Source organism: Nerophis ophidion, linkage group LG17 (genome assembly GCF_033978795.1).
Source record: "Nerophis ophidion isolate RoL-2023_Sa linkage group LG17, RoL_Noph_v1.0, whole genome shotgun sequence".
Taxonomy (NCBI): Eukaryota; Metazoa; Chordata; class Actinopteri; order Syngnathiformes; family Syngnathidae; genus Nerophis; species Nerophis ophidion.
The window spans coordinates 7,581,580-7,596,047 of record NC_084627.1 but is presented as its reverse complement, the minus strand read 5'-3'; the positions used below and the strand labels follow the sequence as shown (position 1 = coordinate 7,596,047).

Sequence of the window (14,468 nt, the reverse complement as noted above, 5' to 3'; positions counted from 1 at the left end):
TGAAATGCTAAGTCTTTCACAAGAAAGGATGGGGCGAGGTACACCCCTTTGTAAGCAAACAGTTTTAGAACAACATTTCTCAACGAGCTATTGCAAGGAATTTAGGGATTTTACCATCTAGGTCCGTAAAATCATCAAAAGGTTCAGAGAATCTACAGAAATCACTGCACTTAAGCGATATTACGGACCTTTGATCCCTCAGGCGGTACTGCATCAAAAACCAACATCAGTGTGTAAAGGATATCACCACACGGGCTCCGTAAGACTTCATAAAACCACTGTCAGTAACTACAGTAACTACATCTGTAAGTGCAAGTTAAAACTACTATGCAAAGCAAAACCCATTTATCAACAACACCCAGGAACGCCGCCGGCTTCTCTGGCCCTGAGATCATCTAAGATGGACTGATGCAAAGTGGAAAATTGTTCTGTGGTCTGACGAGTCCACGTTTCAAATTATATTTGGAAACAGAGGACGTGGTGTCCTCCAGAAAAAAGAGGAAAATAACCATTCGGATTCTTATAGGCGCAAAGTGTAAAAGCCAGCATGTGTGATGGTATGGGGGTGCATTAGTGCCCAAGGCATGGGTAACTTACACATCTGTGAAGGCACCATTAATGCTGAAAGGTACATACAGGTTTTGGAGCAACATATGCTGTCATCCAAGCAACGTTATCATGGACGCCCCTGCTTATTTCAGCAAGACAATGCCAAGCCACGTGTTACAACAGCGTGGCTTCGTATTAAAAGAGTGCGGGTACTTTCCTGGCCCGCCTGCAGTCCAGACCTGTCTCCCATGGAAAATGTGTGGTGCATTATGAAGCGTAAAATAGGACAGCAGAGACCCCGGACTGTTGAAGGACTGAAGCTCTACATAAAACAAGAATGGGAAAGAATTCCACTTTCAAAGCTTCAACAATTAGTTTCCTCAGTTCCCAAACGTTTATTGAGTGTTGTTAAAAGAAAAGGTGATGTAACACAGTGGTGAACATGCCCTTTCCCAACTACTTTGGCACGTGTTGCAGCCATGAAATTCTAAATTAATTATTATTTGCAAAAATATAGTTTATGAGTTTGAACATGAAATATGTTGTCTTTGTAGCATATTCAACTGAATATGAGTTGAAAAGGATTTGCAAATCATTGTATTCTGTTTATATTTACATCTAACACAATTTCCCAACTCATATGGAAACAGGGTTTGTACATTGACACATGAATCTGATTACACACACACACACACACAAACACACACACACACACACACACACTGAGATAATGCCACACAAATTAGTACACAGACACATTAATAAGATTACAGACTCACACGCGGACACATAAATTAATACACAAATATGTGAATCTGATTACACACACATACAGACACACAAATTAGTACATTGACACATGAATCTGATTACACACACACATATTGAGATAATGACACAAATTAGTACACAGACACATTCATCTGATTACAGACTCACATACAGACACAAATATGTAAATCTGATTACACACACATACAGACACACAAATTAGTACATTGACACATTCATCTGATTACACACACACATATTGAGATAATGACACAAATTAGTACACAGACACATTCATCTGATTACAGACTCACATACAGACACAAATATGTAAATCTGATTACACACACATACAGACACACAAATTAGTACATTGACACATCAATCTGATTACACACACACATATTGAGATAATGACACAAATTAGTACACAGACACATTCATCTGATTACAGACTCACATACAGACACAAATTAGTACACAAATATGTAAATCTGATTACACACACATACAGACACACAAATTATTACATTGACACATGAATCTGATTACACACACACACACATATTGAGATAATGACACAAATTAGTACACAGACACATTCATCTGATTACAGACTCACATACAGACACAAATTAGTACACAAATATGTAAATCTGATTACACACACATACAGACACACAAATTAGTACATTGACACATTCATCTGATTACACATACACACATTGAGATAATGACACACAAATTAGTACACACACATTAATCAGATTACAGACTCACATACAGACACAGAAATTACTACAATGACTCATTAATCTGATTACAGTCTCACACACAGACACACAAATTAGTACACAAATATGTGAATCTGATTACACACACATACAGACACACAAATTAGTACATCGACACATGAATCTGATTACACACAGACATATTGAGATAATGACACAAATTAGTACACAGACACATTCATCTGATTACAGACTCACATACAGACACAAATTAGTACACAGATATGTAAATCTGATTACACACACATACAGACACAAATTTGTACATTGACACGTGAATCTGATTACACACACACACATTGAGATAATGACACACAAATTAGTACACACACATTAATTTAGATTACAGACTCACATACAGACACACAAATTAGTACATCGACACATGAATCTGATTACACACAGACATATTGAGATAATGACACAAATTAGTACACAGACACATTCATCTGATTACACACACATACAGACACAAATTTGTACATTGACACGTGAATCTGATTACACACACACACATTGAGATAATGACACACAAATTAGTACACACACATTAATTTAGATTACAGACTCACATACAGACACACAAATTACAACAATGACACATTAATCTGATTACAGACTCACACACAGACACACAAATTAGTACACAAATATGTGAATCTGATTACACACACATACAGACACACAAATTAGTACATTGACACATGAATCTGATTACACACACACATATTGAGATAATGACACAAATTAGTACACAGACACATTCATCTGATTACAGACTCACATACAGACACAAATTAGTACACAAATATGTAAATCTGATTACACACACATACAGACACACAAATTAGTACATTGACACACAAATCTGATTACACACACACATTGAGATGATGACACAAATTAGTACACAGACACATTCATCTGATTACAGACTCACATACAGACACAAATTAGTACACAAATATGTAAATCTGATTACACACACACACATTGAGATAATGACACACAAATTAGTACACACACATTAATTTAGATTACAGACTCACATACAGACACACAAATTACTACAATGACACATTAATCTGATTACAGACTCACACACAGACACACAAATTAGTATATCGACACATGAATCTGATTACACACACACATATTGAGATAATGACACAAATTAGTACACAGACACATTCATCTGATTACAGACTCACATACAGACACAAATTAGTACACAAATATGTAAATCTGATTACACACACATACAGACACACAAATTAGTACATTGACACGTGAATCTGATTACACACACACATATTGAGATGACACAAATTAGTACACAGACACATTCATCTGATTACAGACTCACACACAGACACACAAATTAGTACACAAATATGTGAATCTGATTACACACACACATGCAGACACACAAATTCCTGCATTGACACATGAATCTGCTTACAGATGCACAGATTGAGTTACAGACTCACAAATAGTTTTGTGACAATATGTCTTCCACAAACCTTGAACGTGTCGAGCTGCACAAGCTACAACGGCATCCTGAGCTCAGATCCCACATCAGGGCAAGGAAAAACTCAACCCAATGGGATAACAATGAGAATCCTTCTTCTGACCCTTGACCAGAGAGCCCTCCAGAGGGCCCAGAGTCTGAGGGTCTTCCGTCCCAGAAGGAGATGTCTATTCTGGGGGAGACGATGGAGGAGATGTCCCTGTCGTCCAGCTCGTCTCTGGACCAGAACCACACCAGTCAGGAGTACATGGACGACTTTGACGACCTGGGTGAGGTCCAATCACACCTTCTTGCTCTCCTGCTGCCACCAGAAGACCACAACCTTCTCGTCTCCTAGGAAACGGAGGTTTGGGCGTCGTCCTGCTCGCCAAAAACGACGAAGACGACTCCGGTCTGGACCGGACGTGTACCGCCTTCCGTGACCACGGTGTGGCGGTCAACGGCGTCACCGAGGCGACAGAACTGAACTTTTTGGACCAGACTTTGGACTGGACTGTCAGGGGTGAGTTCTTGGTCTGGTGACTTGCAAGAAAAATACTGTAACAAACTTTCTGGTCAGCTGGTGAAGGACAGAACCAGCTGGGTCCTTTCAGTCAGCTGGAGTCCCAGGAGCAGGTACCGACTGCAAGTCCTTCCTTTCATCGCACCTTCAGAATAAAACTCATGATTTACAAAGACTGTTTGTGTTCTTACAAGGGTTGCTCGTCCCTGGACTTGTCGCCCTCAGACAGCTATGGTTCTGGCGGCATCTACATGTGGGACGAGGAGGGTTTGGAGCCGCTGGGGGGCGCCGCCATGGACTGCGGCGTGGCGCGGCGTGTCAGCAGCTTCGACTCGGACGCCAACGGCAGCGTAAGATGCTAATGCTAACTCAGGCTTTAAAAGTGCCGCCATACCACTTCTTTACTTCCGATACAGTACCGATATTGCAGCCTTCATACCAATATCCAGTAAGTACCTCCATATAATGTAGTGCAGTAGCGTTGTAGGCCCTTCATTAAACACAAGGTAGTGTTTTTTTTAACAAGTATAATTCATATTTTTAACCACGCAGTTTGAATAGTAACACTGTGTTTGAATATTTATTTAAGTGACTCTTTGACATACCACTTAAACCTGCATTAAAATTGCAGGTTTAACTTGCATGATTCAGTGGGAATAAAGATGCTGTTTGCTGACACTCACGCGCCACAGCTCTCATGTACGCTCACTTCTGCCAGCAACAAAAAAAGTATATTATGTCGCATGTTTGATCATTTTTTATTAGTTACTCTCCCTTACTCTCTATATATATATATATATATATATATATATATATATATATATATATATATATATATATAAATGTATATAAATGATCCAACTATTAGCGTTGGCCTGGCCTCCCGTAGTGTGGCTCCCTCTAGTGGCGGACATGTGACTCGCAGGCATTTGCGTGTGATTCAGGACGTGCTGACCAACCTGGACTCTTGTGACTTGGACGACGACGACCTCATGCTGGACGGAGACTCTCCCGAGGACGCGTCCCTGCGCGACGGTGCCCTAACGTGTGAAGACGGGGTGTCCCGCATGGCCGAGTGGAGGCGGAGACAGCTGTGCTGGGGGACGCAGGAAGTCCACGATGACGACGACGACAGGTCGGTTCCTTTTCTTGATTCCAAACCTGGTCGCCGTGGTAACAGCTGTCCCCATCCCAGCGAGCCAGAACGCTACAGGCCGAGCCAGGAGGACGCGGGCGGAGACGTGGTCCTCGGTCTTCACAGGTGAGGCATGCACTTCTAGACCACTCTGAGGCTTTCATGACGCAGGCTGTGACTCCGCCCCCTCAGGCCTGCAGTGGAGGAGCTGCTGGGAGACTTTGGCGCCGTCAGGTCACAGCTGGAAGTCCTGAGGAGGTTACTACTGCAGGTCAGATCTTGCTTTTCAACCGGAGTCAAATGTTTGGCTTTAACTGGCTTGACCTCGCCCAGGACCAGGACCAGGACCAGGACCAGGACCACACACTGACCACTGACACGCTGAGCCCTCAAGGTGCCCACCAATCACAGGTGAGCACGCTTTAGGTCAGGTCTTGGTCTTTTTTTCATCACATTCTAAAAATATTAATTTAAAAAATAAACACTAAAAAGTGTTTTTTTTAAACTGTTACTGCTCAAAAATAATAATAAATCAAAATCGATGTTATGAATTATTTCCATACTTAAGGCTCCAATTATTCCACTTTGAAATATTTTTGGGTGAAATATTGCATATTTAGTGTGTTTGCCATTAAAAAAAAAACATTAACAAATTATAAAAACTTCTGAAGTTTAAGCATTGAAAGTTAAAAAAAAAGTAATATATGATAAATTTTTAACACTTTCATGAGTGGAAAACTGTTGGAACCCAAATAATTTTAGTGGGTTTAAAAAAGAAAAATCTATCATTGCTAAAAAAATAATATTGTATGAAAATGAATGTTTTTATGAATTATTGACTTACTTTAGTCTCCAATGACTTCACATCAAATATTACACATTAAAATACACTTATTTGAGAGAAATATTGCATATTTTGTGTGTGAATCAGATTAAAAAAAAAAACAGAGTTGTCATTGACAAAAAGGGCATAAAACATGATTTAAAAAAAAATTACAATGGACTGATAGATCTGAAGTTATGTATATATATATATGTGTATATATATATATATATATATATATATATATATATATATATATATGTGTATGTATGTTTGTATATATATGTGTATATATATGTGTATATATATGTATGTATGTATATGTATATATATGTGTATATATATGTATGTAAGTACTGTATATGTCTATGTATATATATTTATATACTGTTTGAATATATATTGTCAGGTTCAAACACTGATGACATCTATTAAACAAGACAAAAGGCAAGGAATCAAACAGAGACAGAATTCAATTTACTCAGATCTGAGGTGAAACATGGCCACTGTACTCTCTGTACAGTCCTGTACCACGCTCTGACGAAAACGTTTTACGTCTCCTCTTTCATTTCGATATTCAATTTCACAACAGAAATTGGGAGTATGTAATCAGTCATTGTTTTCGGTCACATTGAAGACAAAAGAAGAAGATGCCTCGGGCTTGGGCTCGTCCTGGATTCAGCTTCGGCAGGTCTTTGAGGACAATAGATAACCCCTCCCGTCTTATTCCAACGTACACAGCGGAATCTTCCAAGACTTTGCTTGGTGTTCACTGGAAACTCAGTGTGTGTGTGTGTGTGTCTTTGTGTGTCTGTGTGTGTGTGTGTGTGTGTGTGTGTGTGTGTGTGTGTGTGTGCAGGTTCTGCTGCAGGAGGTGCAGCAGCTGAAGGAGGAGCTGAGGAACAAAGATGTCATCATCTCACATCTCACACAGCAGCTGGTCTGTTTTTGAAACATCACCACCTCCATCACCTACACCTTCTTTAAGAGTGTGTATGTGTGTGTGTGTGTGCATGAAACAGCAGGCTGTTGCCGCGGCAACCAGCAGGTGTCGCTGCCAGAAAGCATGTGTCAGGTTGGAGCGACACACGCAGACAAGCATGGCGGCGAAGGAGTGTGTCGCCTCGCAGACCACCTGGAGGGTACGACCCCCCCCCCACACACACAACCCCTCTCCACACACACCTTTTTCCTAAAGTCATGACATCATGTGCCCCTCCCCCCCAGGTGGCCCCCCCTGTCGCCTTCCTGTCTCCTCCCTGGCAGTACCAACGTTCCACACCATACAGGGGGAGACCCCGGCCCAGCATCCCCCCTCACCTCGCCAGGAAGAGTGAGTCTGTCTCTTTGGAAAACTTTATTATTATTATTATGTATTATTATTATTATTATTATTATTATTGTGTATCTTATTCTGAAAACAATCATTGAACTTGATAAGACACCCTACATGAAGATAGATATATATATTTTATTCTGAAAACCAACATTTGACTTTATAAAACACCCTAAATGAAGATAGAACTATGTATTTTATTTTGAAAACCAACATTTGACTTTATAAGACACCCTAAATGAAGATACAACTGTGTATTTTATTTTGAAAACCAACATTTGACTTGATAAGACACCCAATATGAAGATAGAACTATGTATTTTATTTTGAAAACCAACATTTGACTTTATAAAACACCCTAAATGAAGATAGAACTATGTATTTTATTTTGAAAACCAACATTTGACTTGATAAGACACCCTAAATGAAGATAGAACTATGTATTTTATTTTGAAAACCAACATTTGACTTGATAAGACACCCTAAATGAAGATAGAACTATGTATTTTATTTTGAAAACCAACATTTGACTTTATAAGACACCCTAAATGAAGATACAACTGTGTATTTTACTTTGAAAACCAACATTTGACTTGATAAGACACCCTAAATGAAGATAGAACTATGTATTTTATTTTTAAAACCAACATTTGACTTTATAAGACACCCTAAATGAAGATAGAACTATGTATTTTATTTTGAAAACCAACATTTGACTTTATAAGACACCCTAAATGAAGATACAACTATGTATTTTATTTTGAAAACCAACATTTGACTTGATAAGACACCCTAAATGAAGATAGAACTATGTATTTTATTTTGAAAACCAACATTTGACTTGATAAGACACCCTAAATGAAGATAGAACTATATATTTTATTTTGAAAACCAACATTTGACTTGATAAGACACCCTAAATGAAGATACAACTATGTATTTTATTTTGAAAACCAACATTTTACTTTATAAGACACCCTAAATGAAGATACAACTATTTATTTTATTTTGAAAACCAACATTTGACTTTATAAGACACCCTAAATGAAGATACAACTATGTATTTTATTTTGAAAACCAACATTTGACTTGATAAGACACCCTAAATGAAGATAGAACTATGTATTTTATTTTGAAAACCAACATTTGACTTGATAAGACACCCTAAATGAAGATAGAACTATGTATTTTATTTTGAAAACCAACATTTGACTTTATAAGACACCCTAAATGAAGATACAACTGTGTATTTTATTTTGAAAACCAACATTTGACTTGATAAGACACCCTAAATGAAGATACAACTATATATTTTATTTTGAAAACCAACATTTGACTTGATAAGACACCCTAAATGAAGATAGAACTATGTGTTTTATTTTGAAAACCAACATTTGACTTTATAAGACACCCTAAATGAAGATACAACTATATATTTTATTTTGAAAACCAACATTTGACTTGATAAGACACCCTAAATGAAGATAGAACTATGTATTTTATTTTGAAAACCAACATTTGACTTGATAAGACACCCTAAATGAAGATACAACTATGTATTTTATTTTGAAAACCAACATTTGACTTGATAAGACACCCTAAATGAAGATAGAACTATGTATTTTATTTTGAAAACCAACATTTGACTTGATAAGACCAGGGGTGAGTAACCCACGACTCCGGAGCCACATGCTGCTCTTTAATCACTCTGATGTGGCTCAGCTGCTAAATTGCCGACCCCAACGATTATTCCGGGAGGTTTCCAGGTTGTATCACCTGGGGATAACATTCTCCAACTTTCACCTGGACTTCAATAACTTCCATACTGAGGGTGTGCAGAGATAGCAACGCCTTTAACGTCCACAACATGTCGTCCCGCCAGCTTTTACACCACGCTAACACCTCCTCTTGTAGCCCTTAAAGGGTGCTAACACCTCCTCTTGTAGCCCTTAAAGGGTGCTAACACCTCCTCTTGTAGCCCTTAAAGGGTGCTAACACCTCCTCTTGTAGCCCTTAAAGGGTGCTAACACCTCCTCTTGTAGCCCTTAAAGGGTGCTAACATCTCCTCTTGTAGCCTTTAAAGGGTGCTAACACCTCCTCTTGCAGTCTTCAGGGGGCACTAACATCTCCTCTTGTAGCCTTTAAAGGGTGCTAACACCTCCTCTTGTAGCCTTCAGGGGGCGCTAACATCTCCTCTTGTAGCCCTTAAAGGGTGCTAACACCTCCTCTTGTAGCCCTTAAAGGGTGCTAACACCTCCTCTTGTAGCCCTTAAAGGGTGCTAACACCTCCTCTTGTAGCCCTTAAAGGGTGCTAACACCTCCTCTTGTAGTCTTCAGGGGGCACTAACATCTCCTCTTGTAGCCTTTAAAGGGTGCTAACACCTCCTCTTGTAGTCTTCAGGGGGCGCTAACATCTCCTCTTGTAGCCCTTAAAGGGTGCTAACACCTCCTCTTGCAGTCTTCAGGGGGCACTAACATCTCCTCTTGTAGCCTTTAAAGGGTGCTAACACCTCCTCTTGTAGCCCTTAAAGGGTGCTAACACCTCCTCTTGTAGCCCTTAAAGGGTGCTAACACCTCCTCTTGTAGCCCTTAAAGGGTGCTAACACCTCCTCTTGTAGCCCTTAAAGGGTGCTAACATCTCCTCTTGTAGCCTTTAAAGGGTGCTAACACCTCCTCTTGCAGTCTTCAGGGGGCACTAACATCTCCTCTTGTAGCCTTTAAAGGGTGCTAACACCTCCTCTTGTAGCCTTCAGGGGGCGCTAACATCTCCTCTTGTAGCCCTTAAAGGGTGCTAACACCTCCTCTTGTAGCCCTTAAAGGGTGCTAACACCTCCTCTTGTAGCCCTTAAAGGGTGCTAACACCTCCTCTTGTAGCCCTTAAAGGGTGCTAACACCTCCTCTTGTAGTCTTCAGGGGGCACTAACATCTCCTCTTGTAGCCTTTAAAGGGTGCTAACACCTCCTCTTGTAGTCTTCAGGGGGCGCTAACATCTCCTCTTGTAGCCCTTAAAGGGTGCTAACACCTCCTCTTGCAGTCTTCAGGGGGCACTAACATCTCCTCTTGTAGCCTTTAAAGGGTGCTAACACCTCCTCTTGTAGCCTTCAGGGGGCGCTAACATCTCCTCTTGTAGCCCTTAAAGGGTGCTAACACCTCCTCTTGTAGCCCTTAAAGGGTGCTAACACCTCCTCTTGTAGCCCTTAAAGGGTGCTAACACCTCCTCTTGTAGCCCTTAAAGGGTGCTAACACCTCCTCTTGTAGTCTTCAGGGGGCACTAACATCTCCTCTTGTAGCTCTTAAAGGGTGCTAACACATCCTCTTGTAGTCTTCAGGGGGCACTAACATCTCCTCTTGTAGCCCTTAAAGGGTGCTAACACCTCCTCTTGTAGCCTTCAGGGGGCGCTAACACCTCCTCTTGTAGCTCTTGAAGGGTGCTAACACCTCCTCTTGTAGCCCTTAAAGGGTGCTAACACCTCCTCTTGTAGCCCTTAAAGGGTGCTAACACCTCCTCTTGTAGTCTTCAGGGGGCACTAACATCTCCTCTTGTAGCCCTTAAAGGGTGCTAACACATCCTCTTGTAGCCTTCAGGGGGCGCTAACATCTCCTCTTGTAGCCCTTAAAGGGTGCTAACACCTCCTCTTGTAGCCTTCAGGGGGCGCTAACATCTCCTCTTGTAGCCCTTAAAGGGTGCTAACACCTCCTCTTGTAGCCTTCAGGGGGCGCTAACATCTCCTCTTGTAGCCCTTAAAGGGTGCTAACACCTCCTCTTGTAGCCTTCAGGGGGCGCTAACATCTCCTCTTGTAGCCCTTAAAGGGTGCTAACACCTCCTCTTGTAGCCTTCAGGGGGCGCTAACATCTCCTCTTGTAGCCCTTAAAGGGTGCTAACACCTCCTCTTGTAGCCTTCAGGGGGCGCTAACACTTCGTCTTGTAGCCCTTAAAGGGCGCTAACACCTCCTCTGTCCTCTTGTCTTCTCTGCTGCATGACCAGGAGTGGAAACACTGGTGCTCTACTTCAGAGACACACCCTGGTAGGTCTCCTCCATCTCCTCCATCTTCTTCTTCTTCTTCTTCTTCTTCTTCTTCTTCTTCTTCTTCTTCTCCCTCCTCCTCCTCCACTGGTGCTGTACTTCACAGACACACCCTGGTAGGTTTCCTCTATAGACATCTTATAAGTAGACGCAGCATTGGCTGGTGTGACGCGAGAAATTGGGCCGCCATCTTGAAGTGGGGATAAGCAGCCTAAACAGACAGTTGACAGGTAGAAAACAAAGATGCTAAAGTGACAGTTGACAGGTAGAAAACAAAGATGCTAAACTGACAGTTGACAGGTAGAAAACAAAGATGCTAAACTGACAGTTGACAGGTAGAAAACAAAGATGCTAAACTGACAGTTGACAGGTAGAAAACAAAGATGCTAAAGTGACAGTTGACAGGTAGAAAACAAAGATGCTAAAGTGACAGTTGACAGTTAGAAAACAAAGATGCTAAAGTGACAGTTGACAGGTAGAAAACAAAGATGCTAAACTGACAGTTGACAGGTAGAAAACAAAGATGCTAAACTGACAGTTGACAGGTAGAAAACAAAGATGCTAAAGTGACAGTTGACAGGTAGAAAACAAAGATGCTAAAGTGACAGTTGACAGGTAGAAAACAAAGATGCTAAAGTGACAGTTGACAGGTAGAAATCAAAGATGCTAAACTGACAGTTGACAGGTAGAAAACAAAGATGCTAAAGTGACAGTTGACAGGTAGAAAACAAAGATGCTAAACTGACAGTTGACAGGTAGAAAACAAAGATGCTAGAGTGACAGTTGACAGGTAGAAAACAAAGATGCTAAACTGACAGTTGACAGGTAGAAAACAAAGATGCTAAACTGACAGTTGACAGGTAGAAAACAAAGATGCTAAACTGACAGTTGACAGGTAGAAAACAAAGATGCTAGAGTGACAGTTGACAGGTAGAAAACAAAGATGCTAAAGTGACAGTTGACAGGTAGAAAACAAAGATGCTAAAGTGACAGTTGACAGGTAGAAATCAAAGATGCTAAACTGACAGTTGACAGGTAGAAAACAAAGATGCTAAAGTGACAGTTGACAGGTAGAAATCAAAGATGCTAAAGTGACAGTTGACAGGTAGAAAACAAAGATGCTAAAGTGACAGTTGACAGGTAGAAAACAAAGATGCTAAAGTGACAGTTGACAGGTAGAAAACAAAGATGCTAAAGTGACAGTTGACAGGTAGAAAACAAAGATGCTAAAGTGACAGTTGACAGGTAGAAAACAAAGATGGTAAAGTGACAGTTGACAGGTCGAAAACAAAGATGCTAAACTGACAGTTGACAGGTAGAAAACAAAGATGCTAAAGTGACAGTTGACAGGTAGAAAACAAAGATGCTAAAGTGACAGTTGACAGGTAGAAAACAAAGATGCTAAAGTGACAGTTGACAGGTAGAAAACAAAGATGCTAAACTGACAGTAGACAGGTAGAAAACAAAGATGGTAAAGTGACAGTTGACAGGTCGAAAACAAAGATGCTAAACTGACAGTTGACAGGTAGAAAACAAAGATGCTAAAGTGACAGTTGACAGGTAGAAAACAAAGATGCTAAACTGACAGTTGACAGGTAGAAAACAAAGATGCTAAAGTGACAGTTGACAGGTAGAAAACAAAGATGCTAAAGTGACAGTTGACAGGTAGAAAACAAAGATGCTAAACTGACGGTTGACAGGTAGAAAACAAAGATGCTAAAGTGACAGTTGACAGGTAGAAAACAAAGATGCTCAACTGACAGTTGACAGGTAAAAAACAAAGATGCTAAACTGACAGTTGACAGGTAAAAAACAAAGATGCTAAACGGACAGTTGACAGGTAGAAAAAAAGATGCTAAAGTGACAGTTGACAGGTAGAAAACAAAGATGCTAAAGTGACAGTTGACAGGTAGAAAACAAAGATGCTAAAGTGACAGTTGACAGGTAGAAAACAAAGATGCTAAAGTGACAGTTGACAGGTAGAAAACAAAGATGCTAAAGTGACAGTTGACAGGTAGAAAACAAAGATGGAGTTCAGTCTTTTCCTGCTCAAATGAGCGGACTGTTAAAAATAGAAATCGGGGGATTACTTTTAGTGAGTTTAACATTAAAGTACTATTAAGTTGTATTTTGTGAAAAGAATATTAGCACAGAGTTGAGAAGGAGCAAAGATCTTCAATAGTACTGAGATCCTTGCTGCTAGCAAACAAGAGTATGATCATAATAGAATTGCTTGTCAATGAAATTAATTATGTCTTCAAGTAACAATATTCAAATACTAACATTGTTGGCTAAAACAGAATTTGCTTTTATTCTGAATTCAGTGAAAAAGATTGGTGGTTTGAGCTGATATAAAGACTTTCAGGTATGTTTATGTTGAAGTATTTTATCCAAAGCGACATACATGAAAAATACATATAAAACAATCACTGTAAACATGATCATTTAAGGGAAGAATGTAATATAAAATATCAAAACAAAGTGTCAAGACAGAATAAACTCTCTGCTGCTGCAGCAACAGAGATACAGTCTATAAGATACTTAGATATCTAATGTATTCATACATTGTTTATGTAGGACATATGCATGTACATATAACCTCATCATATTGTTTCTTCAATTTAAAAAAGGGCTGACCCTTCTCTGGGATTATATTCCCAGTTTTGATCTGGGACGTCTGCTCACTTATAGCAAATAAGAATATTCTATTACTGTTAAGAAAACTATGAATAATAAAACATGTGTCCTTTATCATAGCTCCACGTATGAGAAAAAAGGTGGTGAAATAGAGTGGTATTTAGTGAGGTAAGATGAATGAAATGTGATGAGAGTTCATTGGTCCTGACTAATGAATTGCACTGATCACCACTCCAAGATGGCGGCCCCGCGTCTCGTCAGCACCAGTATGTTGTAGCGCTGCATGCTGCTACCCTTACAACATGTCTAGGGGTGTCTGTGCCAGGCTGCAACACTGTGAGCGTCCAGCAGATGTCAGTGTGG

At 40.0% G+C, this 14,468-nt stretch overlaps 1 protein-coding gene across 5 annotated transcripts in view; it reads left to right on the top strand.

Annotated features, from left to right (window-relative positions):
• LOC133535934 (serine-rich coiled-coil domain-containing protein 2-like) overlaps positions 1-14,468 on the top strand; it is a 31,332-nt gene that overhangs the window by 15,506 nt on the left and 1,358 nt on the right. For 2 of the 5 annotated variants that reach the window (XM_061876006.1, XM_061876004.1), the window contains 12 exons: positions 3,759-3,914; positions 3,983-4,147; positions 4,205-4,260; positions 4,342-4,497; positions 5,092-5,282; positions 5,343-5,408; positions 5,475-5,553; positions 5,616-5,693; positions 6,965-7,045; positions 7,128-7,247; positions 7,333-7,438; positions 14,344-14,468. The exon at positions 14,344-14,468 is cut by the window's right edge and continues 463 nt beyond it. In XM_061876006.1, the coding sequence (XP_061731990.1) occupies positions 3,759-3,914; positions 3,983-4,147; positions 4,205-4,260; positions 4,342-4,497; positions 5,092-5,282; positions 5,343-5,408; positions 5,475-5,553; positions 5,616-5,693; positions 6,965-7,045; positions 7,128-7,247; positions 7,333-7,438; positions 14,344-14,468 (1,379 nt within the window). Of the gene's footprint in view, positions 1-3,758; positions 3,915-3,982; positions 4,148-4,204; positions 4,261-4,341; positions 4,498-5,091; positions 5,283-5,342; positions 5,409-5,474; positions 5,554-5,615; positions 5,694-6,964; positions 7,046-7,127; positions 7,248-7,332; positions 7,439-11,428; positions 11,469-14,343 lie in introns of all 5 variants that reach the window. The other 3 variants (XM_061876009.1, XM_061876007.1, XM_061876008.1) reach the window with 3 other exon arrangements.